Genomic DNA, 25,824 nt, shown 5'->3' with positions numbered 1-25,824 from the left:
AAAAATTATTTTTTTTCTTTGAGTCTTTTCGTTAAAATTTCCTCAATTTTAATAACACAGTTGTGAACGTTTAAATAATTTTCTCCGGTTATTTTAGCTAGTTGTAATAACAAAATAGAATAAGGAATTGGTAAAGATGCTTCAGAATTACTAAACTTTTGTTTGGAATGAATAAACTGAGGCAAAGGCAAAACAACATAAGTAAAAATCCCGGGGTCCTGAAACAATTTATTTAATAAGCCAAGTTTCAGGTTGAAAATATGACTGATCAAAGATCCAATATTGTTAAAACATTGGCCTTCACTCTTCAAGAAATTATGTTCTATTAAAAGTGGGAAAAGCGAACATACTGCAGAAGGGGAAATATCTTTAATAATTCCCTTAATAATACTAGAGTTCTCAGTTTCCTTATTCGTTAATAATACCTTTTCCCAATCGTTAACAAGTTGAACCTTTTCATTATCATCAAATGAATCCCATAATTGAAGGATATCATAATCAGATAGTATATTTGCTTTATTAGTATCATTAAACAACAAAGAGTGGAAAATTTCTCGATTAGAAGGTAGATATCTGGAAAATAAACCAGTTTTTTTTTTGCCAAACGAATAAAATTCACAGTTTTTTGACTCCGTGGGCATAATCCCGGACCAATTATTTCTCCCAGTCTTTTTTTTAATAGCTTGTCTTCTCTTTCTTATTGAACTAAAAAAATCACCTCTAAAATTTACAGTTGGCCTTCCCTTTTTTTCAATAAACTCGGAATTCTTTATATTCGAGTTTATAAATATATCATTTGCTTCTATGGAGCATGATGGAATGTTTGATGTTAAGTAAGTATATAGCCAGTTAATTGCAAACATTCCACTCCATTCAATACCATGGATAACCGAGTAGAACCGAAATTTTTCTTCTGATGAAAATTGTGTTTTGCTTGTCTTTAAAATCCAAGATGATAGTTTCCTATTAAAACGAAAGTCAAAATTAAATAATTCGGTATTTACAGAAACTATAGGTTCAGATGATTTAGTATATAATTTTTCATCCTCCAATATGTTCTTTGGGTTAGGTATACAGTGGTATACGAAAATTGGCCAAATAGATCTTGCGATAACAATTATTATAGATGGAGCAATTGTTAATTTACCAAATAACTTGATAATGCTACCTTCTTTGAACAAAAATTCCCAAAGACGAATACAAAGAGGTTGAATTGAAATTCCTCCTCTATATCTGAGCAAATTACAATTAGCTAAAATTCTATGGATCATGATTGGAACATTGATGGGTGGAATGACCACATTAACCGATGCAGAGAAGAATTTAATAACTCTTTCAAGATCTGCGGGGCTTGGAATTCTCGAAATTTGTGTAACTGATCTGGTATTAATGTTTGAGTTGATGTCATTGTCCCATTTAAAACCTGCATCCTTAAGCCACTTTGGAATAATATTTTCAGACTTGAATATGTCTATTTTTCCTATTTTTACCCATTCAATTATATCAAAAGACGTAACTTGGTAGCCACTTTTTAACAACGAAACCCAAACAATGCATAATATAAAACTATAGTCTATTTTTGGGCATTCCAAGACAGATTCTATTAAATTTTCTTTAAGTAACTTTCTTTTTCTAAAATTTCGAGGTTCAATATTTTCGTACAATTCAAATATTGGTAAATACTCGGAGAGAGATGTATTATCAAATACTCTCATTATGTGCTTGCCCAATATTTTATATAGCAATAAATGTGTAAGGTGTACTTTGTAGAGTTGAAATTTTAGGTCCTTACGATTTTGAAATTCATTTTCAGGTAGTTCTAAGTATTTCGAAATCAAAATATAATCTTGATTTATTTTTCTATTTTTTATAAAAAAAAACACATGGAAATTTATCCATTCATTAAACCGGGAACGGTAAATATTATCATTTCTATCTAATATAGTTTCGCTTATTTGATTGAAATAACTTTCCAGAAAGTCATGTTCGTAGATCATGTCAATAACAGATTTAATTAATTCTGATCTAGGGATATATGATTCTCCGCACCAATTTGAATAGGGTATATTTCTTTCATTTGCTAAACATTGAAGCTTTCTTGCAGAGATCTCCCATTCTTCCAATAAATTTCCACAATTTTTTTCATTTATTAAAGTATTATTAACCATTCTTTTACGTATATTAATTGAATTAGAGTATCTTATTATTCCGTTGCAAATTTTCGATAAATATTCAACCCTATCTAACCCAAATAAATTGTATAGTAAATCGTATAATATATTTTTTTCTTTCCCAAAAATTGTCTCTACAACATTTGGGATCTTAATGTTCCTGGATTTAATTTCACTTATACTTGAAGGGTCTGAAACTGTTTCATTAAATGGTACCTTAAGGACGGAGCATCTCAAGTCAGCAAAAAAAGCTCTAATTGGGATCTTATTTTTGCACAAGTATTCCATAAATAGGAACCAAATACTTTTTGAAGTTTTAAGAACCTCATTCTTTATTTGACGTCTTTCAATCATATCTTTAATAATATGTTGGACTATTAGCTGTACTCCAATCAAGAAGTCAGAATTTTTTACTATTTTTGGTTTCTTATTGACCCATTTATCAAAAAATGTTTGTTTCTTTCTAGATATATTATTTGAATCTTCAAAGTATAGTGGGTCATCATCTTTTGAGTTTTCATCATTATTTTCTTGATTTGGCAATTTTTCAGTAGATTGGCTTGCACGCCTAACATTACTTCTTCTGCCATCGGGTCCATTTAATGTTTCAAAGTAAACATCATCAATATCTCTTTCAAGTTCTCTAATTTCTTGTTGTTGAATACCACAGTCCTCACAGTAATATTCTCCAGTATTTGTGTCTATATATACTCGGTCTCCTCTGCAATTTTCGCAAATAAGAGAAGAGGCTTCCGTTGATAACTTCATTTTAATTAATCAAATTACTTAATTAAAAAGTTAAAGTTTGACCATTCCAGATAATTCAAGCACGTCAAGTGAATAATCAATTACGTTTGTTGGAATAGTAAATGATCTTGATTTAAAATTTATACAATCGGGATCAAAACATTTTTGATAAAACCGCTTATTAATTAAGTCAATAATTAGTTTTATCCCGTTTGAAATATGCTCCCTTTCAACATTAAAACACAATCTATTCAGCTTTGAAACTGAAATAATAATCAATTCTTTTTCTTTAAAATACATAGTAGTACTTATATACATTTTAATTCCTATCGAAATTTTGTCAACAAAATCAAAATGAATTTTTTTCATACAGTAATCAGTTAATTCACTTTCTTTCAAATTGTTGAATGTTATTTTTGGATTTTTTTTTAGTTCTTCACATAATTTATTCCAAAATAAAATGGCATATTCTATTGCTTTTACCATATGTTTAGGAATAAAGCTTGCATTTTCAATATTTTTATATTCACAGAAAGTTTTCTTAATTTTAAAAACTTCTTTAAACTCGAATTTTTCCATATTAAAGCATAGTTTATTGATTACGTTTGCTCTAGAAATAAATTTTGACTTTGTAAAATGATGGGTATTCAAAAAAGTTATCATTGACCGAAAGAGTATGATCGGTAAGAACTCTGTTAATTCGAAGCTTGTGTTCTCTTCATCAATTTTTAAGATGCTCTTCTTTCCAAACTTTGAAGAATAAAGCATTCTGAAACAACGATTTCTGGTATAAACTCCAGTATCAATTATATCTTGAAGTTTAAAATGATCAAATCCATTAATTTTAATACAATTTTCATTCAAATAAGAAACGAAATGGCTTACAAAGATTTTCATGGATAAATTATCTTTGAATAATGTTGAAAAATTTTGAACTTCATCAATCTTTTTAACTATAATGTGGTATGAAAATTTGTCAACATTACTTGAACGCAAGTAAATAATATCACTTTTGCAAATTAAATAACCAAATGCTGAATTAATCCACAGTTGTAAGTGGTTTGTGAAATCTATCAATATTTGGTTTTCATCTAAATTATATTGATTTTTATTATATTCAATATCAAAGTATAACCAACAGGGCTGTTTCTCAAGTATTACTTCGTAAATATGCCTTCGATACTTACTTAATGAAGAGATATAATACCAGATTGATTCATAAGAACTAACAATATAATTTCTGCTTCCACTTATTGTTGTTTCTTCAGCAAAAACTCCAATAGGTAGTATTTTAAAGTCATCCAAGCTTTCTATTTTCCCGAAATGTAAATTAATCGAATAAAAATATTCAATTGCTTTTTCCTGAGAAAAAAACCTTTTAAATATTCTACTATAGTCGGTCTTATCTAAATAAGGGTTAATATATTTATTCTTTAATAATTCATAGTAAATATGTTCTTTATTTTCTAAAGCTGATTTATATTGTTGATTTAAATTTAAAAAAAGTTGAGGATAACCTGAAGCAAATTGTTTAAACTCATCTACTGGAAAATCCATATAGATATTTATGAAGTTTTACTTCGTTTCCAAAAATCTAGATTGTAAATAAATTATTAAATATTATTTCTATTTGAGCGCACTTGTGATGGGTGAAAACAGTAAAAAAAAGATATTACAAATACATGTAAAAATTACAAACTTGACTTCAAGTATCAGTTTCGAATGGCTATTAGATTTATATTTTTCATTTCTACCAACAAAACCCCTAAATTTATTCGGTTGCTGATTTCCAAGGTCTATTTAAGGCACAACATGTGCATGTAAAAAGTTTTTTTGAGGTTTCGATTGATTCGTTAAGCTGGTATCCAATAAGCAACATATATTCATCATCAACACCAATATACTTCTTGTAATTTTCATCCCTTTTATCGTCATAGTTCTCATTTTCTACTGTTTTTTTTTCAAACACTTCGTGTTCTTTATTTCTTTCGTGAATTAATTCTAAAGATATATCATTTTTTGTTTCATCATTGGGATCGTTTACTCCTTGTTCTTCCTCATTTTGGGCCATATTTTGTAAGGGATCAACATTTCCTTTATATTCTTTGAGTTTATCTTCCGTTTCTAAAACTTCAAAAGAAGTTTCTGATTCATGATTTCTATAATTAATATCCTGCATATTATTTATTTGGCCAATATCTTTCTTTATATCTTTATTAGAGTACTGCAAGCTTGGCTTTAATACACTTTTTGGGATGGATATAGATTTAGAAATATTTCGACTTACATTTTTTTTGCTAACTGTTCGATTGTTTGATTCTGGCGAATGATTACCTTCCATCGTTTGAAAATGGTTTGTAGCAAGATTAAGGTTTGTGCGATCGAAATTCATACTATTTAGTGTACTTAAATTTAATATATTATCAGTAACTTCATTGTTTTTTTTGTGACTTTCTGTTAACTCACTGCCAAATTTTTTTAAATTAATAGAATTGGATGGCTGCTTTTCTTTTTTTTTAATATTATATTTGTTCTCAATTTGCTTTTCAGAGTTTTGTTTCCTATAGCTAAAATTATAAGATTTCCTTCTTTCAACCATATGTTTTAACTCAGAATAACCTTCCCATTTGGGGTCTGCAAAATCTAATATGTTTGAATATTTAGAATCCTTAGGTAAACAAACATCAACATTTCTTCTAAATAATTCTTTAATAAAATTCAAGGGTGCTTTATGTAGGATTGCAGTAATCAATGCATTTTCACCTTTAGAGTTTTGAACATTGATGTCAATATTGTTTTGCTTTAATATAAAGTTTCTTATTTTATTACTACTGTGAATTATAGATGCTTGTAATGGGGTATAGTCAATATTTTGAATTACTACACAGGGAGTATTAATTAATTCCTCACTACCATTTAGTAAGTTAATATCATCAATTTTAAATATGTTTTCATCGATAAAGTTATTCTTCATTGAAATCTTTTTTTATGGATGTAAAGTATGACATGTAAAATGTGATTAGCTTGATTACGTTCGAGCATGTCTAACATACGGGCGGTAGTTGGTTACAAATTAATTTATTAAGGATTACAATACCCACTTAATATCGCTGATTATGGGTAATATTAAAAGCACTGAAGAAGACAAATTACTTGGAAGCAGAAATATCGGTGGAATATGCAATAACTATTCCTGGTGTGATTTAGATCACGCAGAAATAAGAAAAATAGGTAACATATTTGGAATTAATGACTTGAAGGTGGAAAATATAAAGAAAGATTTTAACATTGATCTAAATTTAATAAAAAATCGGTTTCCTGTTATTCTTCAGAGATTTTATTTGGATTTATTTGATTTCTACTGCAAAGATGACCTCGGGAAGATAAATTTAATTGATTTTATAAAATTCATGAATTCTATTTTGTATTGTAACAAAAGAGGAATAATAAACATAATTTCCGAGTATATAATATTGCATATATCAGATGAATTAGATTTACTCAGGATAATACTTTCTATAGTTTATTTTGAGATAAATTTTCTTTTGTGTGACTCAAGCGACTCTTTAACATTTTTAGAATCGTATGACAATGAAAGACATTACTTGAGTTCACTTGGATCTTGTTTGGATTTCGAATCTATTGTTCAGGATTATTATAAAAAAAAAACGGCTATTAGCTATTCAAACATATCATCGATTGATTCAATTTCAGAGTTTATTCAGGAATGTCTCCCTCTTTTTACTTTTTTTATGAAACTAGCAATCAGAGTTCATTTTGGCATGATTTCACATCCAAACAATGTTCAAAACACATTTTCTGGAGATAGTAACATTATCCAAAGTGAATCCAAACAATCTCATAGCATTGAAAACTATGAAAAGAGAGACTGCCAAAAGAATTGCCCAAGTGGTAGATGCACTTGCTCACAAAATCTCTTTAAGTTGAACTGTTGGATTGATGATAATAGCCGTATACTCTCAACTGAACATTGCTGTATTTTACGTTGCCAGTATTTTGGGGAAACGTCTGGCGGAGAATGCCTAACTCTTTTTCAGCCATGGAATTTATTATATGCAAGCTGGAAGCATGGACTAAGCTTGCATAGACTAGTATCTTTAATCGAAGGATATTCTTCTCATGTTTTATTGCTGATCAGGACTACTGACAACTGCATATTTGGTGCGGTTTGTACAGGAGATTGGAAAGAAGGCAATGGAAAGTATTGTGGTGACGAAACATGTTTTTTAATATCTCTCAGACCAATATTTTCTATAATTGGACAATCTGGTAAAGGAAGAAATTTTATGTATATTAATACGAAGTATGATTTTTCTCCAAAAGGAATAGGGTTTGGAGGAGAACCGGAATATTCAAGACTGTGGCTTGATTCAACACTTGGTGCTGGAACATGTATGAAAAGTGATCTTACATACAACACTGGTATGCTGTATTGGCCTAATGATAAATCTGGTAAAAGAAATAGTTGTTTGTTGTTAGGAACCCCTTATTCTGAAGAGAACGACGAATCAACAACAGAAATCAATAAATTTAGTGTTGCTGATATTGAAGTTTGGGGATTAGGGGGTCGTAACATTTTAAAAGAGTACTTAGAAATTAAGGCAACTAGCAATTATTTTAAGCAAGAAAGAAAAGTTATAGACAAATCTAAGTTTATTAAAAGTGAATTTGATAAGGAATACCTATTGGGGAACACTTATTCAAAAAGTAACACACATTCGTTTAATTAATTTTAATAGCTCGACAAGTGAATTTATGTAGTTTTGTTTGATAGGAATAGCTGACTTACATTAACATCTGGATAGTTAAATGCATATCCAATTATATCAGATGATTTTTTTCTAACTTGAATTTGCTCGAATTCTGATTTTTTTCTTTTCATTCTTCTCATAGACTCGAGCCAATTAAGTGATAAGTGTTTTAGAAGTAGTTGTCTGTGAGACTCATATTTCTTTTTGTATATTTTATACCATTTATTCTGTAATATGTGGGATGTATCGGGATATAAACTTCTTTTGTATATTTTTACTATCCAGTCTAATGTAATAGTTAGTGTAATTGTGATAGCAACAGTAATAATAAACATTGGGGTAATAATTGCTCTTCTAGCAGCTAATTCCAATTCTGGTATATGGAAAATACGAGGGAATGACAAAATTGATAGGAAAAATAGAAACGCACATAATATTATTGAAAATAAAACAAGGCTCCATGAAGTAAAAGCTTCAAGTAATATTTTAGTATTTACGACTATTACAACATTAGTGTAAACTGCTAGTCCTGTAATCCAAAAATCTGGAACATATCCATCATTAGATATAGGGTTATTGCCACCCAAAATAAAGTAAGGAATGAATAATGATATTGCAGCATGGAAAACGGCATTTAAGGACCAAATTCCAAATATTTCTAACGAGAAAAATGGTTTGGTTATACCTAATAAATAAAGTGGTTCATGGTAGTCATATGGCAATGTAATGGGAATATCTGAATCAAATGTCGCAAAAATTATGGGAGGTATTGAAGTATATAGAAAGTTATAAAGTTGAAACAGTAATTCAAAAAACAATTTTGACCCAGTGAAAAGTGATGCGAACCCAAAATAAACGCTCACGATATTTAATGTAAAACATTTGTAAAGATTATACAATACCAAAATAGATGTTCTTCTATAGCATAACCTCCCATGTATAAGAACTAAAGGCTGAAGATGGCAAAACTGGGAAATACCAAAATCGGATACATTATATGCCTGCATACCTTCTGAGCCATGAATTCCAACACCAACATTTGCAGTTTGTAACATAGTGCAATCATTACCACCATCTCCGATCGCCAAAACCCTTTGCTTTGTAAATTCTTGGATTAATTTAACAACTTGTGCTTTCTGCTGAGGTGTTACTCTGGAGAAAACTACGGATGAACATTTTGTTGCAATTTTTGCAAATCTAGCTTCATCAACAGTGAGAGCCTTTTCTAATATTTGAGAATCAATTACTAATACAATATTCGAAAAATTAAATAGATTATTTTCTCTATCGAATAAGCTTGATTTATGACAGAAGGATTCTTTGATTGGAGTATTTGAAAATGAATTAAGTTCATTTTCATCAAAAATAACAACTTCCATTTCATTTGAAATAATCCCGACCCTAACTGCAATATTTATTGCAGTTTCTTGTCTATCACCTGTAAGCATCCAAACTTTAATACCTGAAACTATGAATGATTCTATTGTTTCTTGTGCACGGTATTGTAAAATATCTTCAATTCCAGAGCATCCCTGTAGAGTTAAGTTGCTTTCAAAGAATTTTCTAACTTCTTCTGAATTCATATTATTACTCTGCTTAAAACTTTTTAGAATATCAATAACATCATCTTCTTCAAGTTCTTTTTTTGCGAAGCACAGTGTTCTGTAGCCATGAGTAGCAAATTCTGTCGCGAATTCGAAAGTTTTATCAGTTTTACCTGAATTTTCCTGATTAAGACAACATTCTTTTATTGCTGATTCTGAACCTTTAGAAAATAAAATATACCTATAGCCCTCTGAGTCACTTGACTCGTAACTAAAAATTTTTTTTGGGAATTTTACTAACACAGAACTTCTTTTTCTCTTATGATCAAATTCCAATCTTAATAATGTCTCGAACTCAACAGAAGTTTGAGTAGTTCCTATCCCAGAAAATTTAATTGTGCTTTTTGAACAATTTTGAGAAACCAATGATATTCCAAAATGATGTGAAGCCAATACAAGTGCTTCTTCATCGGTTGAACTTGCCGAGTAAAGTGGTGGTTCATCAATATCAACGCCTTCATTTTCTTGTATTAAAACTGTATGGTTAAGAGCAAAATTTAATAATATTTCGATTTCTTCCTGCCTACCTTCTTTTAATTTTTTCCTTAATGCTTCATCTTCCATATCAACATGTGGGGTTATTTTTTGTTTTTCAGTATGACCATTGTTACATTGATTTATATCCTGCTTCATCTCGTGATGATTGCTTCCATAGACATTTCCATTAACACACACAGTTTTGAATTCCATGTAATTTCTCGTTAATGTGCCTGTTTTGTCGGTACAAATGTAGGATATCTGACCTAATTCGTCATTTAAGTCTGAATTCCTTACTACAGTAGAATTCTGACTTGTTAATCTAGAATCTGAAGCGATAATGATTGCTTGCGAAACTTTAGAAATAACTAAGTAAAAAAACATTCCAATTGGTATAAGATTTGCAAGAACAATAATCCAAGTAAAAAAAGTAATTATTGAAGCCTTTAACACACTTTCATTAGGTTCCAATCTCCCAATTGGAATAAACCTTTTCGACCATTCTGACCCTCCAAAATAATCTATACAAGCTACAATAATTCCAAAAGAAAGACAAATGAACAATAAGAAAATGAATGATGCAACAGTTACTTGGTTGTATAGTGATTGTACATTACTCATTTTATGTGGTGCTGATCTAAAGCTGCTCTGATAAATTTTGGTTTCGTGACCAGTGTATGCCACAACACCGAGTGCCCATGAAGTGTTCCTTAGTTTACATCCGCGTAACAACATATTTGATGAATTGCAAGAAAAACTCAGTTCCTTTTCATTGCTACCGGACTTTTTCAATGAAAACTTTAAATTAATATCAATTTTTTTTGGATGGTCATTTGGATCCCCACAATAGATTTTACCATTAAAAATAGTTAGAATATCGCTAATATTTCTAATACCATTATTAAAAAGTATTCTAGGGCTTTCTCGAAGCTTTAAGTTGGTTTCACCATCCATTGAGGCAGTTTCAACAAATACTCGATTATCGTTTTGACTAGAGGCAAGTAATACCATATCGGCAGGGAAAATTTCCCTATTTTTTACAATCACAAGATCACCATTCTTTAATTTACCCCATTTTGTGACCACAAAATTACCTTTAATTGGGTCATATGCATATGTCGGGAGGTTATTTATTTCTGAGTCCGCTTTATGTCTTTTCCAATCTTCGTATGCTGCTTGTGCTGCAGAAAAGCATAACATACATATTAAGGGAAGAGCTATCGTAGGTATCCCACCAGATGATGATATTGAAGGTACCATTTGCATAATTCCTATTGCCAAAAAGTAGATATTTGCCACATTGTTAAATTGATCATATAGATTTTTTGGCAAAAAAAATAAAAGAGAATATCTTGCTGTTTTAATAACATTTAGTTTTTTAAATGAATGAACAAAACTATCCTCATTTTTATTATTCAATATAATGGTCCTTCCATTTTCAATATTGGTTATTTTTACCATGATAATTTCTTATAATTATAATATAAATATTAACTCTTGAATAGCGGTAAACCGCTCCGATTATTAGATTTTCAAGATAAAAAAATCGCCAGGAAAAAAATCAAATGTATTGAATTAGTTATATATATATGAATACTTAAGATTGAAATTAAATTTCGTATTCCGCTACTTGTGTGTACGAAACTTTGAAATGAACTTAATAGAAAATATTGTTTTATTGAATTTGGGAAAGCCCATATCTTTTAATCCGCTAAATTGGATTGATTCTTTTCAGATCGATAAATATGTAATTAAGCCATCAAAAAGAAAATACGATATAATTAATATTGCAAAGAGTAAGCTGACTTTTTTTCTTAAAAATTCAATAAATGAACTTATTTGATAAGTTATTTCTATTGCAAATGTTCTACATAGCGCACAGAAAAGAGGGCGAAAGTTGACGTTAAGAGAACTATACTATCATAATAGTTGGCTTTTTAAGGTAAGTACTGAACAATAAATTTTTTTTATTTAATTGTTTTTTTTAAAGAATCAATCTCAAGTAAATAGAATAGTACAAGGTAATTAAAACCAATATAATAATGAAAATAAACTTAAATTTTTTAGGTTTTTCAGAAATTTTGAAAACACCAAGAATGTCATTTGGATTATTTCCTTCTCCAAAAGGAATGATCGGAGGAAGGATCAAATTAATTTACAAAGTAAGACTTTAAATGCTGATAATTTCAAATTATTTCCTTAGAATTCAGACTTATTAGATGTCGAAGAACTTGGTGCATCAGGAGCAACAATCACAGATATATTTGATCCAAACGACAGTAAATATATAATAAAGACAAACGTAAAGTATTTATTAGTAATTGAAAAAGCATCAATATTTCAATATTTAATGGAAAGGGAGGTTTATAACAGGATTCCTTGTTTAATAATTACAGGTATGCAAAACAAAATCTTTAGTTTAAATTGATTCAAAATAGGTAAGGGTTTTCCAGATATCTCAACTAGGAAATTAGTATCTGATATTATACATAAGTCTGGAATTACAGTAAGTTTTCGTTTATTTTCATCATTTCCATTAGTTCCAATAGGCTTTGTATTTGGGAGACTTTGATCCACATGGTATAAATATATATTTAACATATGTTAGAGGTTCAAATAATTTTGAATCACAAATGGCAGGTACGTTACCTAATCTTATTAAATATAAGTATATGCTTTAAATTTTTTAGCTTGCCCGAGTATTTATTATTTGGGGATACAGTATGAAGATACAAAGCTTTTACCATCTGATGTAAGTTAAAAAGCTTGAAAAGTAGCAATAAACTTTCTTAGACTAGGATTGTTCTTTCAGATAAAGATAGATCCATCTTGAAATCATTAATAGGAGATCCGATAATAAAGGTAAGCCACAAAATTATATGTGAACAAAAAATAACAATAATAGGAATGTGAAATGCTTTGCCAACAATGTAAGCTAATGAATGATAATGTTTACAAATGCGAACTAGAGGCGTTCCAATCCATTTCTAGTGATTATTTAGTAAACATTTATTTGCCAGGCAAAATACTTAAAAGATCGTGGATATGAGAACGAAATAATAAATTATCGAAATTAACTATCCTTAATAACGTACAAAGATATATAAATTTCTGATTGATCAGAAACGTTGCTGAAATTGTAGTTAGTGTTGTCAGGTATTAAGAACCAGTCACCAATACCAATATTGTAAACATTATTGTCACTTATCATGATCTGTAGTGATTTACTATCAGGAGCCATATAAACATGTCCAAGTATGTAATTATCTTGGCTTTCGTCAAGCCCCTTCTCAGTTAGAGGAGGAAGGCATATTTCGCAACAAGTTGCTTGACTAGATATAAAAGAAAGAGCAACGTTGTATGGTTTACCTGCAGTATACTCTACATCTGCCCAACATAGTTTACTTCTGTCAAAAACAGATATCATAGAGAATTCCTCGTTTGTATCGCAATCTTTGAGTACAACAGCATTAGATTTATCTTTATTTTCCTCTGGGGAAAACTTCTCTTTAGATTTAATCTTCTTCGAAATGTTCAAATTTTCGCTTTTACGCCTTGATTTAGTGGGGCAAGCACCTGCGCTGTTTGTTTCACAAATTTCGTGTTGATCTGTATTGGATTCACGAGGGAATTTATTGGCAACGGTTTCGACGTTGGGATGAATACTTCCGCGTTCATTGGGAAGCATCTTTGGGTTTGCAACTTTATGTATCGCGGCAATTGTGTAGCCAAGTTCATTCCTTTCATCGCGCTGATATTCCAACCTTTCACCCAGGTACCATTTAAGGGGAGCTGTTCTTAGTCTCTTTGGATATCTTCTAGACGAGTTCTCGAAGTTTGAAGGCTCATCTAAGAGTTGCTTCGTATTTGAACCAGAAGGCGGTTTGACTTGATCAATTGGTATATGATAATCAATGTGACGCCTTCGATTTACTGTCTTACCTCTAGTATGTTTCTTGTGATTATTTGCTCTGATCTTTTTAGTTTTTACATTGTTACTCTTATCAAGCTTATTCTCAGCAAAATTATTATCGTTAGTAAATGAGTCAATTGCAGAGGATAGGTCATTAACATCCTGGCTGAGTGTTTCGGATGAGTTGGGTATAGGATGTGGCACAACTTCATCTAAACTAGAATTAGATCCAGCAGGTGAAAGACCTTTTGACGCATTTGGAATTGCTAGAATAGACGAATCCTGAACTCCTGGTTCTTCATACTCGTTTGCTTGAGAAGTCTCAAATGCCAAATCAAATGGAATATCTTTGTCTGTGGGTTGTGAATTATCTTGCAAATTTGATTTTCTCATATTTTTCCCCGGGCTATTTATCGACTCTGAATCGCTTAATATTTGAGAATTTATAATACCTGGTTTTGGCTCATTGCTTGTTCTTGAAGCTGCTTTAATCAATCTTTCTTCAATATTTAAGTTTAGTTCGCTTGAAAGACTAAATCTACTTTCGGCCAGACTGCTTGACTCGTGTGCGCAATTTTTATTACTATCTGGAGAATCAAGCACTCCATTTTCAACATGAACAAAATCATTATTTGAATATCTTTCTAAAGACTTGTCAATCAGTTGAATATGTTGTTGTAAAATATCATTTTGATTAGCAATATAACTTCCTAATCTACGTCTTTTGTTATTTGACCTCAAACTCCCAAAAACTGAATGACGATGATTATTTATTACAGAGTTACTTCTATATTCTGGAGAGAAAGTTTTTCTAGATGTGCTCTCAGAGTAATAAGATGACAATGATCTACTCCTAAGATCATTTCCCACATGGCTTGCACTGGATCGAGCTCTGTGCAGCTTTGAATATCTATTTCTGAGTATCTCACCATGGTGTAAGATTAAATCTTCTTCATAAATCGTTGGATCTTCTGAATAAGAATGAGCATATTCATAATTATTTTGATAAAGCGAAGAAGCCTCAAGAGGGGATGCAACATAATTTCTCCTCAAATCTCTTGCCCTTGTTGCTAGTTTATCACCCATATAAACAGTTCTATAGTCCAGATTTGCAGATACAACTGGCAGAGGGGACTTCCTATACTGATCTCTCATATTTAGTGGAGTTTGTGAAGGTAGCCCTAGCCTAGGAGGCATTGTAATGTGTACAGGGTCTGATGATAGGTAGTTACTATAGCTTTCTGATACATCATTTCTTTTATGACTTCTATAACTCCTCCTCCTTGACGTTCCCGGTAGATCGGGTATCAAAAACCCTTCTTTGTCATGAACAGCAATTTTCGCCGATAAAGGAGTGAGTATTGAGGTACTGACGGAGGCAGACCTCTTATAATCTAAATTGTTTGTTGGCGTATTCTCATTAGGATTAGTGTGTACGGAATCAATTGAAACTCGAACCTTTCTTGAATTTTTGTTTCTATTACATGGAGAAGTAACTGGAGTACTTATGACAGTGTTTGGAGTCTCATCATGAAATATTGGTGAAGAAGATAATGAGCATGTGTCATCCAAAAATGATGGAGACAAATAGTCATCATTGGATGAGTAATATTTTGACCTCCATCTTTCAACACTCTTGTATGTTTCGTCATTTCCAGTAACAAAAGTTTCAAAGGGTTGCCTCAATGGCGTAATAGAGTTACCTTTTATTCCAGTTATATGCATCAAAGCGTACAATCTTGCATATCAATAAGTTATTTATTTAAAAAAACATATCATTTCATTTTCGAATCAAAAAAATAAAAGTTATTTGTTAGTATAAATTTTTGTTGACCGCTCGTTTTATGGCGCTGGTATTTCTTCCACATGAAAATGTGGGGTAAAGAATTACATTTAAAAAAATAATGTAGTATTTTTTGTACAACAAATTTAGTAACCCTTGCCAATTTATTTTGATGGGGCATATACACGTATTTGAAACGTGCCTAAAACTATATTAGAGTTAAATTAATGCACTTTCAACTTACAAGAGGGAATTTTGCTAACTTCTGCTGCTACCGAACATGTAAGCCCTAAATGTTGTAACGCGCCTCTAATAATTCCACAAACAATAATAACGTTGATCGCTGGTTCAAATTGCACTTTCCTAGAACTTATGTTAATTGAACTTGGCAATTTCGAAAGCCACATGAGTTCGTTGTCTAATATTGCATAACCACCCTGAAAATGTGTTTCTTAATAAAATTGATCAAAATAGCAACTTACTCTTCTATTAGTTTTGAGCCTATCTGCTTGTTTAAGAAATATGAAGTTCCATAGATCTTTACAAATAAATTTAATTATTTCCTTTTGATCATAAATTCTGTGGCGGAATACTGACAATCTAAGACATATGTGGTTTTTCAGTGAACATCAATGCGACTAACCTTTCAACCAATCTGATCCCTAAATAAAAACCGGATTCTTCTAGGGTTGACATAGAAAGTTCCCGTATTAACGAATCTTTATAGACTTGTATTCCACTTATTGATAATTTTTTGGAATCATTTTCTTGTTGAAAGTTCTTTTCATCTGTAATTAATTCTGATGATTTGTTAATACAATAATTTAAATACTCATATCTCAAAAAAGTCAAAAGAGAAAGTGAAACTTGATTGCTTTCTTCCATGATAAATCAAAATAATTTTATTTTTTTGCGGTATTATTATTTTATCGTTTTTGTATAGATTATTTTTTTTAAAAAATGGGGAAGAAAAAAAGTAACCGTAAACAAGAATTAAATTCTGCATTACAAAGAAATGTTAGCATTGGAAATTCGAGTGCTGTTTTGGACAATAACCTAGACAATTTTCGATCATCTCCAAATTCTTTAGTAGCTTACTTTCAAAGTTTCAGGTGGGCAGAAGTTAAGGAAGCATTAATTAATTTATCGGTGATCTTGTTAATTCTGGCTGTATTCGTCTTTACAGTTATTTTAAGAGCAGGGGAGGAGTTTTATAGCGTTCATGGGAAATTAAACAAAAACGAAAATCAGAGGAATTATTACGAAGTCTTGGGTGTATCGAAGAAATCATCTAACTCAGAAATCAGAAAGGCATTCAGAAAGCTTAGTTTGGTATGGCACCCTGACAAAAATCCCGATTGCGAACCATGCTTGGAAAAGTTTAGAGACATTTCAAAAGCATATGAAATATTGGGTGATGATGAAAAAAGACAAATTTACGATACTACACAAGGTGGTGAGATTGAAATAATTCCTTCAGCGGCAGTTACTTTAACATCAGATAACTTTGATGATCTCGTTACCTTTCAGACAACTAATTCGTGGGTCATACAAGTTTACACAGATCATGATGAACTTTGCCACTATTTTTCTTCCATTTGGGAAGAATCTATTGAAGAAATGGGGAAATATTACAGATTTGGTAGAATTCACGCCAAAAAAGAAAGCCTACTATTAAAAAAGTTACCATTAAATGTCAAAGTATTTCCTGCCATTTTTATTATAACAAATGGGTACCCATATGAAATATATTCTCAAATTTATGATCCAAGTTTAGAATCTTTTCTCGAGTTTCTCTCTAACTCTTTCCCAATAACTTTGAGTCTATTAAACTCAGAAAAATCAATGCAGACATGGATTAAAAAAAATAATGCGTACAAACCAAAGATATTAATTGTTTCTAACAAACCTTTTCCAACGTTATTAATTCGTTCATCTGCGTTAAAGTGGAGTTCAACTTTCGAATTTGCATATTTTCATAACAGCAAAAAAACTACTACGCTTTACAAATGGGGTATAGAGACTAGTAAGCCATACTTGGTTGCATTTCCACAAATTGTTGATAATACAGAGTTAATACCAAGGTTTGTAATTCCACTTGGGGACCATTCAAATGAACATGTTTTGCAAACTAGGTTTATAAATGACCATATATTGAGCCTTGCCAATAATTTTACATCATTAACACAAAAATTAGAACATTCATTGCTTTACTTGCAGCAAATTTATGTACCTTTTGTTGATAGTAACAATGCTAAAAATTTATGTGAGTCCAACAGTTTAAATCGGATAATTTGTTTAATGATTATACATGACAAATTAGAAGATGGCCAAGTTCAAAATCAAGAAGTTATTCAAGCATTAAATATTTCTCGTCAAGATTATATTAAGCTAAAAAGAAATTCTGAAAATACAAGTAATGGCATTGATGAAGAAGTTGACGAAGATATTGGGGAACTTTTTATTCAGCCCATTCAAGTTACCTTGTCAAGCAAAGTTAGTGGAATCCCAAGCATGTCTAAAATCAAAGGTTTTATGGAGCTAACACGTAACGTAACTAATTCGGGCTTTCTACTAATTGATTTTGATGGAGACAGGTTTTCTATTCTAGAAGCATTAACCGACGTTTACCAAAAGGTCTTTGAAGAAGAAATCTTCTGGACTAGACTACCTCAAGTTTGTACAAATTATAATAGCAATAATTTGTACAGGAATTGTCTTTTTGGTAGTTCTGAAGAGCTCTCTTTCTTTCAGATGGTTTCCGCACTACTGAAATTGAGGAATATTTTGTATATTTTTATTATTACAACTTCAATTTACTTCTTTAAAAAAGAAATTAAAATATCTACCAACAAATAATTACTCAATAGCCTAGGAATTTGATTGATAGTTTATGTTATTTAGAAATAATGTTGAAAATTGAACCATTTTTTGCAATTATTTATATTGAAAATAATTTCCAGGTAATTTTTTTCTGTTAGACATTTTTAAATGGTGATATTTAATGTTTCCCACAACTGGCATATAACAAAATCCAATATTAAGATTTATAGTTTTACTTCTTAGGTTTCTTCCAATGTCCCTTATTGGGTATTTATTTATTACTCCTTTTATTGAAAAGCTCGTTTTATTTTTATCTTTTGAAAAAATATCATCCCAAATGGTCACGTAATTATTTTGGTGTTTATTTTCATAGCTTACATATATAAAAGTAAAAATCTGATTTGTATTCCAGTTCAAAGAACTAGAAAGTTCGGTATCAATATTGAGCGCAATGTTTGCTTGATCATTCCTTAAGTAAGGACTAATTCCCAAATCCAAAGTAGAGTGTAAATCGGCGTTCCCTATTGGTAATTCCCTGTAGATAAATGAGGATGCAAAATTCCCAGCTGCACAACATGCCAACGAAATAATGAATGAACAAAATATAATATTTATTCTTGAGAAGAAAGAATCCATTTTAATGAGAAAAATGTGAAGAATGTTCACAAGACCGCGGAATTATGAGCAAGTTAAACATTAATGATAAAAATGTCTTTTCAAGCTGTAGGTTTAATTATTGCATTTAATTAACTTTTTTCACTATATAAACGATAGAAGCGTAGGCTTTTAAGAGACTTTGCAAAACTTTCAAATAATCCACCACATGGTATTTGTGGAACACCTATTGATGATGAAATGCTACATTGGGATGCTGTAATTTTTGGGTTAGTTTCACAACCTTAGGTATCTTGATATGAAATAATTATTTTAGGCCTGAAGGAACTATTTGGGAGGGTGGGATATTTAAGTTAGATATTCAATTCACCGAGGAATATCCTAACAAAGCTCCTAAAATCAAATTTGTGACAAAAGTTTTCCATCCAAATGTATATAATAATGGAAATATATGTTTGGATATTTTGCAACAACATTGGAGCCCCGTTCTTGATATTTGCTCGATTCTTACCTGCATTCAATCGTTATTAAATGACCCCAACCCCAACTCCCCTGCAAATGCAGAGGCTGCCCAACTCTATATTGAAAATAAATTAGAATACTATAAAATGGTGCAAAGATGCGTAAAAGAGTCACAAGAAGAAGTAATGACAAATAACTAATGCAAAAAAAAATCGAATAGTATTATCAATGCTCAAAAAATGCCAATCATTACTAATACTTATTCAAGTGTTAATTGTTGAATTATAGGTACCTGTGTAATTTGGTTTGTAATTCCACTTAGTACCCCTTTAAGTAGTCCGTATTTGATTTCATTTAATTGGCTAACTTTTTTAATTATTCTATCGAAATCTTTATAAATCAGGTTAAAATTGCTTATTGTTTTTTTTGTTTTATTAAGTATTGATAGAAGTTGGATTTTTTGGGATTCTCTTGAACATAGTTCTTCATTAATATATGGGAATATTGTGTAAATAATGGTGGAATAGAGAAAGACAATTTTTTGTAGATTTGGAACAGCAATATTTGGAGAGTAAGATTCGTTAGGCTTTACAGCTTGTATCTCTAATAAATCACTAAGTTTTGCCAAAATTAATATAATTGAGTCAAATGTATTGTCAAAATCATTTGAAATCATTTTATTTAGCGAATTAGAAAGTAATTCCCTTGAAATTTGCGTCGATTTACAAACTGATAAAAAAAATAATTCGGGCATCTTCCAAAATAGCAAGGACCAAAAAAGTTCTCCTGAAATTTCATAATCCTCAGACAAAAATTGCTTTGCTAGATCCAAGTTGTTTGCTTGAAATACCTCAGTATAAGCATTCATATTTATTTCTATCCTCCTATCTTTAGGAAGTTCAAATTAGTAAATGGTCAAACTAAACTAGCGGTAAAAGTGATATTATAATATTATTTTCCCTGACAATTGAAGTTGCATTTTTGCGGGTTAATATATATTATATACATATATATAATACCCCCACTATTCAATTCGCAATCTAATTCAATTAATACATAATGTTTGGAGCAGCAGTTTTAGCTGCTGCAGAATGCAGAATTGATGATCTAAGCTCATTGATTAATGACCCAGAACTTAGAAAATATTGGAAATTAATCCTAAGTTCTATTCCAGAAACATTTCATATCGATAAATATAAGCATATTATTCCTAAACCAACAAGTATAAAAAATGGAAGTAGTTTTGACGAAAATAACACCTTATTCAATAATGAACAAAATATATTTTATGATTCAGTAGAAAGTATTTCTCAATGGTCTATTGAACGTTGTTTTCATATAGTAAAAAATACATTAAGTATTAATGAATTTGCATTTCCGTTTTTAACATTTATGATACAGCATCTGGGCTTTGAAATTTTAAATCAAGGTGCATTGCTAAGCGATTTACAAAAAAAATATTTAGTTTCTCACTATGATTCTATTTTAATGCTTTATTCTTTTTACTCCATTCTTGAGCAGTATCGTATATTTATTGAAAAAAATACAAAATCTTGCAAGCAAATATTATTAGACCCAGTAAATTTTATTCTTAATTCGCCCATAAATAGATTTAAAATGGTAATAGAACAATTTTTGGATTCTTCGTACTCAGAACTGAGTAGTTTACTTTCAACTTTATTTGGAAGCTATTATAGCATTTCATATTTGAACTCACTTTATGATAAACAATTAAGTAAAGATAACTTAAAATCTACAAAAATATTAAAATGTCAGCCCTTGGTTCAAAAATACAGTTCTTCAGGTTATTTTAAACAATTTTATTGTAAAAATACTAACTTTAGTTACAAATGTGAAAATAATTTGAAGAATTCTTTATTATTGAATGCTAATACTTCTTTAGAAGAGGCAGTGATAGATTATTTATTTGATGTAAAGGATGACATTACAGTTGATTTTTTTTGCAAAATTTCCAAAATACTTATTAAAAATAGTAAATTAACAAAACATTTAACAAAGAGATACATAACATGTCCGATCAGAGTAATTCAATTTATTTTGTTATGTATTAATGGCAGAGAATCACCACTGTTGAACGTAAATGCGTTGGAAATACAAGAGTACGTAGATGAAATTTATGAATGCACACCCAAAAGTGCAATAATAATTAAACACCTTAAGAAAGATCTAATTGTTCGAGAGTTAAACTCTTCAATTTTGAAAATAGATGATCAACACTCATCTGATTATATTTGTTGCCCTTTTTGTAAAAACGTGTCAGTCTTATATCAGGGCCAAAAATCAATTCAAAGCTTCAGAAACTGGCTAAACAATATATTTTTTTCAATCGAATCAATTGAGAAACATCAGTTGTTTATTGACATATGCAGAGAACTACCAATAAAGATAATCAAAGAAATAACTATTTATGATATACATAAAATTTTATACAATCCATTCAATGCAGAATGCTTTCTAATTAATTTAATCACTAAACTTCCAACTTTTTATACAACTGATGCACTAAATGCAATTATCTCTCTTTATAAAATAATAATAAACTCAATAAAACTTCCAACTTATCCATTAGGAAGTTTAATAAATTTGTTGTTTTATTTATTAGAAAAAATATTAATTACAGAGGATTCAAAAATTGAAATAATAACTCGAGATTTAATGTATCACATAAAGGAAAATATCACCTCCATTAATGAGCATGAATTCAAGAATCTTTTTTTAAAATTATTTAATCATATATACTGCAGATATTCTGAGGAACCTTTATATAACTTTTCAAGATTTGCTAATATATTAAGTAAAGAAATCGTGCTAGAAAACAGAATATTAAACTCTCAATTTAGGTCAATAAGTGAAAATATTTACATTTCAAATATCATTAACGAACTAATCAAATTTTCTCCAAAAAAAACAGAAATCAATTCAATATTCAAAGTTTGTTCTGAATCAGAGTTAGAAAAAGTGATATACTCAAGACATTGTAATAATTTTGAATTTATATATTATCATCCTAATTCAGTTATTTTAGAAGATAAAAAAGAAAACATACTTGTTAATTTATTCCTTTCTAATCCTTCTTTGGCAATTATCAGTAATAAGTCAATAATTTGGGATAAACTTCAATTCTTATTTAAAAAATTTCTATTTACAGATGAAGATAAAATAATTTGGAACAATTTAATTAGGCTTCAAATATCAACTTTACTAGTTTACGGTTTCTATAATCTTGCAATCAAGATTTTATTCGACTCTGTTTCAAGTAAGGATTGTATAAACGATGAAATTGTTGAACTTTCATACTACTTATTAAAAAATAGTAAAGATATTAGTGGAATCTCCAATGAAAATAATTCCTTATTAAATAATATTGAAAAAATTATATTATCTGATTCTCGGATAAATTGTTTAAGTTTATTTTTAAATTATAAATGCACCCCAACACATAGAAAAACAGTCAAATTCAATAAAAAACTGATTCAAGACAATCTTGAAAAATGCTTTTTAAACAGATTTTATTATGATAATCAAGATTCAAATGTAACAATATTCGATTTATTCCTCAATAATAAATATATTAAATCAAAGGTAAAGTATTCAAATTTACTTATAAAGGAAATTAATAAATATGATTTACTTATTTGTTGTTCAACCGATTTACTTTTTAATAATGGTTATAAATCTAAATTAATCATAAATTCAGTGAATATTAATCAGAGAATTAAAATTCTGGTTTGCTTCTCATTAATTTCTATTCTATCGGTTAAAGATTTAATTCCCGACACAATACGTTCAATTCAATCCTTATTTTTAATTATTTCAACAATTTGTAACTATATTAAAGTTATTAATAAAGTTCGTTGCCTTAAATCAACTAAAGTTAGCGTATCAAAGTTATTGGATTATGAAAGTGATCTTCCAATTTACTTAACTGAATATAATGCAAATGTTTCTCTGGAAAGATGGAAACTTCTCCTAAATGTTTTACCGTTTAATGACATTGTGCCATTAATAAACAAAATAGATCAGATTTATAGTAAAAATAATTTGACCCAAAAACCTAATTTATTATTTTCATATCTCGAAATTTACACTCTTACTAAGAACTTTATAGATAGAAATCATGAAATTAAAATACCAGTTATAACCAGCCATCACATTAAAGCTTTTATGAATTACCCTATGTATTATTATAAAACAATATTACAGATTTTCATTCAGAGCCTGGAGCAAGAAAGTATTAGACATTTGTTTATATCAACACATTTGTTAGTTCTAAAAAATCTTTCATTTAACAGCAAAATAACTGATAAAATTTCATTTATAATAGACAATAATCAATTTAAAGCATTCACAAAAATTTACAAACTTTTACCAAAATACAAAACTTCAATAATTAGACAGGTTGTTACTGGCAAAAAATGTTTTGTTGATTTATTTGACTTTTCAAAGGTTTGGAGTAATTATTGGTTAATATCAAAATTCATTAAATTTATAAATAAAAATTTGCTATCTTCATTTTCTTATAAATTATTAAATTATATTTTTTTTATAAATAAAAAGTTTCCTATTAAATTATACAAAAGTCTAATTACACTAAATGGTAATTGTATTTCTCTAATATTAAATGATCTATTCAGAAATTTGTCAGAAAATGTTGATTACACAATTAAATTTGTCGGGATGTTACCAAACGATAAGCAAAAATTAGAGATTATCGCACTAATCATTAGTCATTTAGCAAAAGATAGCAGTTATAATGATCAAGAAAAAAGAAAATTATTTACATATTTAAATACATTAATATTAACGACAAAATTTACACTATTTTTTCCTAATTTTGAGAACAGGACTAATGGACTTCAAACGGTCCCATATAATCAAATTCTTATATTTGTTTTAGATTTATTTATGGATTCTGATTATAATAATATTGACATCTTAATACTTAATATACTAAGGCCACTTAAAATAAACTTTTTTGAACTTTTGAGCGAGTCGATTACATCTCATTTAAGTGAATTAAATAAAATCAAACATAATAGCTCGACAGATTTATCAGATTTTATAAAATCAATATTTGAAAAAGCGGATTCAAATATATTTTCTAGTTATGGCGTTGATTTTTATGATTTTATTTTTAACTTGTATAATAGTATTTTGAAGAATATGGAAAATAATTATTATTTAGTTATCATATTTTCAATCGAATTGGTATCTAGAAACTTATTTGATATTTTATTACTAAATAAGCTTACTAACCAATTAATTATTAGCATTAATGCTTTGTTGATGAAAATAAATATCCATATTTATTGTTCCGATCTGGCCAAGTTTTTAGGTGGTATTTCCAATTTGACATTAAATCAACATTCAAAAAAATTAAATTGTTCATTCATTCTTGAAATTCTGTATCTACTTCTGTATTATATATATGTGCTGAACAAAGTCAATATTTCATTAATGGATGAGCACTTTCAAGCAAGAAGTTCGAATAATGAAATCTTAATTGACCATATTATTTTTTATAAAAAGATTGTTTCTGAATTTACATTAAATATGGTAACTTTCATATCTACTAGTATGGTAGAAATACAATTCTTTAATTATTGGTTTATTTTTGGTGAGACATTAATAGATTCCAACGATCAGAAACTATTCTTTGACCGTAACAAAAACAATTTATTTATTGGACTGAATTCACCTTTCAGAAAGCATGCATTAATTAGTATAACATATGCTCGTATGGAAGAGGTTTTGGCAAGTAAGTATTACAAACTTCCTTGCTATAATATTCGTGAATTAATCTGTTGCTTTAATATTATTTTAAATTCTGCTTCTTATGTATTTTTGGGAACTCGTTTATTTTCAAATTTAATAATTCCAGTATTAATAAATACAAAAAAAGAGGATCATTCTTTGGCTCTTTTTGGAAAACGTATATGCAAAATATTAAATATTAACTATAGTGATAGTGAAGAATTGGCAGTTATTGGAGTATTTTTCAAGACTTTATTAATTTATAAAAAGAAAATAATTAATCATTTAATTCCACAATTATTTGCCTTAAAGTCCCATAATATTGTTGCTGAAATTGTTGCTTCAGAAAATAATATTTTGAGATATTCTCATATTTCTGGTAAATACATGTTTAAGATTCTTTCAAAACTATTTGATAAATTTTATTATATTAATTTTGATCGCATTAGAATTGAAATTGAAGACGAAATTTCAAACGGTTTTGTTCAGAATTATCTTAACTCAGCAGTTAATAATTTTTTATATGATGTAAGACTAAATGAGCTTTCTGGCTTCATATACCAAAAATTATTATCAAAGTTCTATGCTTTTTTGTTTGCTGAAAAACAACATTTTTTTGAGATTAAATTGGTAGAGAGAAAAGTTATTAGTACTGCTAACAATTAATGACTAGAAAATAAAA

The 25,824-nt window shown here is 29.3% G+C and overlaps 13 protein-coding genes across 13 annotated transcripts; 5 read left to right on the top strand and 8 right to left on the bottom strand.

Moving 5' to 3' along the window:
- Nucleotides 1-5: 5 nt before the first annotated feature.
- Nucleotides 6-2,939, bottom strand: cubi_01087 (uncharacterized protein; the record flags this gene model as incomplete). Its single annotated transcript, XM_029018099.1, has 1 exon — nucleotides 6-2,939. One exon carries the CDS (start codon nucleotides 2,937-2,939, stop codon nucleotides 6-8), a length of 2,934 nt encoding a protein of 977 aa, XP_028875436.1.
- A 30-nt stretch (nucleotides 2,940-2,969) lies between these two features.
- cubi_01086 (uncharacterized protein) lies at nucleotides 2,970-4,475 on the bottom strand (the record flags this gene model as incomplete). The annotated part of the gene is made up of 1 exon (XM_029018098.1): nucleotides 2,970-4,475. One exon carries the CDS (start codon nucleotides 4,473-4,475, stop codon nucleotides 2,970-2,972), a length of 1,506 nt encoding a protein of 501 aa, XP_028875435.1.
- A 214-nt stretch (nucleotides 4,476-4,689) lies between these two features.
- Nucleotides 4,690-5,892, bottom strand: cubi_01085 (uncharacterized protein; the record flags this gene model as incomplete). The annotated part of the gene is made up of 1 exon (XM_029018097.1): nucleotides 4,690-5,892. The coding sequence occupies one exon, from the start codon at nucleotides 5,890-5,892 to the stop codon at nucleotides 4,690-4,692; it is 1,203 nt and encodes a 400-aa protein (XP_028875434.1).
- A 142-nt stretch (nucleotides 5,893-6,034) lies between these two features.
- Nucleotides 6,035-7,669, top strand: cubi_01084 (Krox-like protein; the record flags this gene model as incomplete). The annotated part of the gene is made up of 1 exon (XM_029018096.1): nucleotides 6,035-7,669. The coding sequence occupies one exon, from the start codon at nucleotides 6,035-6,037 to the stop codon at nucleotides 7,667-7,669; it is 1,635 nt and encodes a 544-aa protein (XP_028875433.1).
- A 23-nt stretch (nucleotides 7,670-7,692) lies between these two features.
- Nucleotides 7,693-11,232, bottom strand: cubi_01083 (calcium transporting ATPase; the record flags this gene model as incomplete). The annotated part of the gene is made up of 1 exon (XM_029018095.1): nucleotides 7,693-11,232. The coding sequence occupies one exon, from the start codon at nucleotides 11,230-11,232 to the stop codon at nucleotides 7,693-7,695; it is 3,540 nt and encodes a 1,179-aa protein (XP_028875432.1).
- A 190-nt stretch (nucleotides 11,233-11,422) lies between these two features.
- cubi_01082 (topoisomerase VIA) lies at nucleotides 11,423-12,820 on the top strand (the record flags this gene model as incomplete). The annotated part of the gene is made up of 6 exons (XM_029018094.1): nucleotides 11,423-11,567; nucleotides 11,982-12,167; nucleotides 12,210-12,277; nucleotides 12,321-12,411; nucleotides 12,462-12,523; nucleotides 12,677-12,820. 6 exons carry the CDS (start codon nucleotides 11,423-11,425, stop codon nucleotides 12,818-12,820), a joined length of 696 nt encoding a protein of 231 aa, XP_028875431.1.
- A 24-nt stretch (nucleotides 12,821-12,844) lies between these two features.
- On the bottom strand, nucleotides 12,845-15,409 carry cubi_01081 (uncharacterized protein; the record flags this gene model as incomplete). The annotated part of the gene is made up of 1 exon (XM_029018093.1): nucleotides 12,845-15,409. One exon carries the CDS (start codon nucleotides 15,407-15,409, stop codon nucleotides 12,845-12,847), a length of 2,565 nt encoding a protein of 854 aa, XP_028875430.1.
- A 222-nt stretch (nucleotides 15,410-15,631) lies between these two features.
- On the bottom strand, nucleotides 15,632-16,352 carry cubi_01080 (trafficking protein particle complex subunit 6b; the record flags this gene model as incomplete). Its single annotated transcript, XM_029018092.1, has 4 exons — nucleotides 15,632-15,669; nucleotides 15,712-15,904; nucleotides 15,950-15,968; nucleotides 16,111-16,352. The coding sequence occupies 4 exons, from the start codon at nucleotides 16,350-16,352 to the stop codon at nucleotides 15,632-15,634; spliced, it is 492 nt and encodes a 163-aa protein (XP_028875429.1).
- A 75-nt stretch (nucleotides 16,353-16,427) lies between these two features.
- On the top strand, nucleotides 16,428-18,326 carry cubi_01079 (DnaJ domain-containing protein; the record flags this gene model as incomplete). Its single annotated transcript, XM_029018091.1, has 1 exon — nucleotides 16,428-18,326. The coding sequence occupies one exon, from the start codon at nucleotides 16,428-16,430 to the stop codon at nucleotides 18,324-18,326; it is 1,899 nt and encodes a 632-aa protein (XP_028875428.1).
- A 78-nt stretch (nucleotides 18,327-18,404) lies between these two features.
- On the bottom strand, nucleotides 18,405-18,926 carry cubi_01078 (uncharacterized protein; the record flags this gene model as incomplete). Its single annotated transcript, XM_029018090.1, has 1 exon — nucleotides 18,405-18,926. The coding sequence occupies one exon, from the start codon at nucleotides 18,924-18,926 to the stop codon at nucleotides 18,405-18,407; it is 522 nt and encodes a 173-aa protein (XP_028875427.1).
- A 72-nt stretch (nucleotides 18,927-18,998) lies between these two features.
- Nucleotides 18,999-19,567, top strand: cubi_01077 (uncharacterized protein; the record flags this gene model as incomplete). The annotated part of the gene is made up of 3 exons (XM_029018089.1): nucleotides 18,999-19,013; nucleotides 19,065-19,174; nucleotides 19,222-19,567. 3 exons carry the CDS (start codon nucleotides 18,999-19,001, stop codon nucleotides 19,565-19,567), a joined length of 471 nt encoding a protein of 156 aa, XP_028875426.1.
- Nucleotides 19,568-19,626: 59 nt separating this feature from the next.
- On the bottom strand, nucleotides 19,627-20,235 carry cubi_01076 (uncharacterized protein; the record flags this gene model as incomplete). Its single annotated transcript, XM_029018088.1, has 1 exon — nucleotides 19,627-20,235. The coding sequence occupies one exon, from the start codon at nucleotides 20,233-20,235 to the stop codon at nucleotides 19,627-19,629; it is 609 nt and encodes a 202-aa protein (XP_028875425.1).
- Nucleotides 20,236-20,426: 191 nt separating this feature from the next.
- cubi_01075 (uncharacterized protein) lies at nucleotides 20,427-25,808 on the top strand (the record flags this gene model as incomplete). The annotated part of the gene is made up of 1 exon (XM_029018087.1): nucleotides 20,427-25,808. The coding sequence occupies one exon, from the start codon at nucleotides 20,427-20,429 to the stop codon at nucleotides 25,806-25,808; it is 5,382 nt and encodes a 1,793-aa protein (XP_028875424.1).
- Nucleotides 25,809-25,824: the final 16 nt, after the last annotated feature.

The sequence above is a fragment of the Cryptosporidium ubiquitum genome (genome assembly GCF_001865345.1).
Source record: "Cryptosporidium ubiquitum isolate 39726 chromosome Unknown contig_16, whole genome shotgun sequence".
NCBI classification, from domain to species: Eukaryota; Apicomplexa; class Conoidasida; order Eucoccidiorida; family Cryptosporidiidae; genus Cryptosporidium; species Cryptosporidium ubiquitum.
The sequence above is the reverse complement of the archived record's forward strand: the minus strand, read 5'-3'. Positions and strand labels throughout refer to the sequence as shown.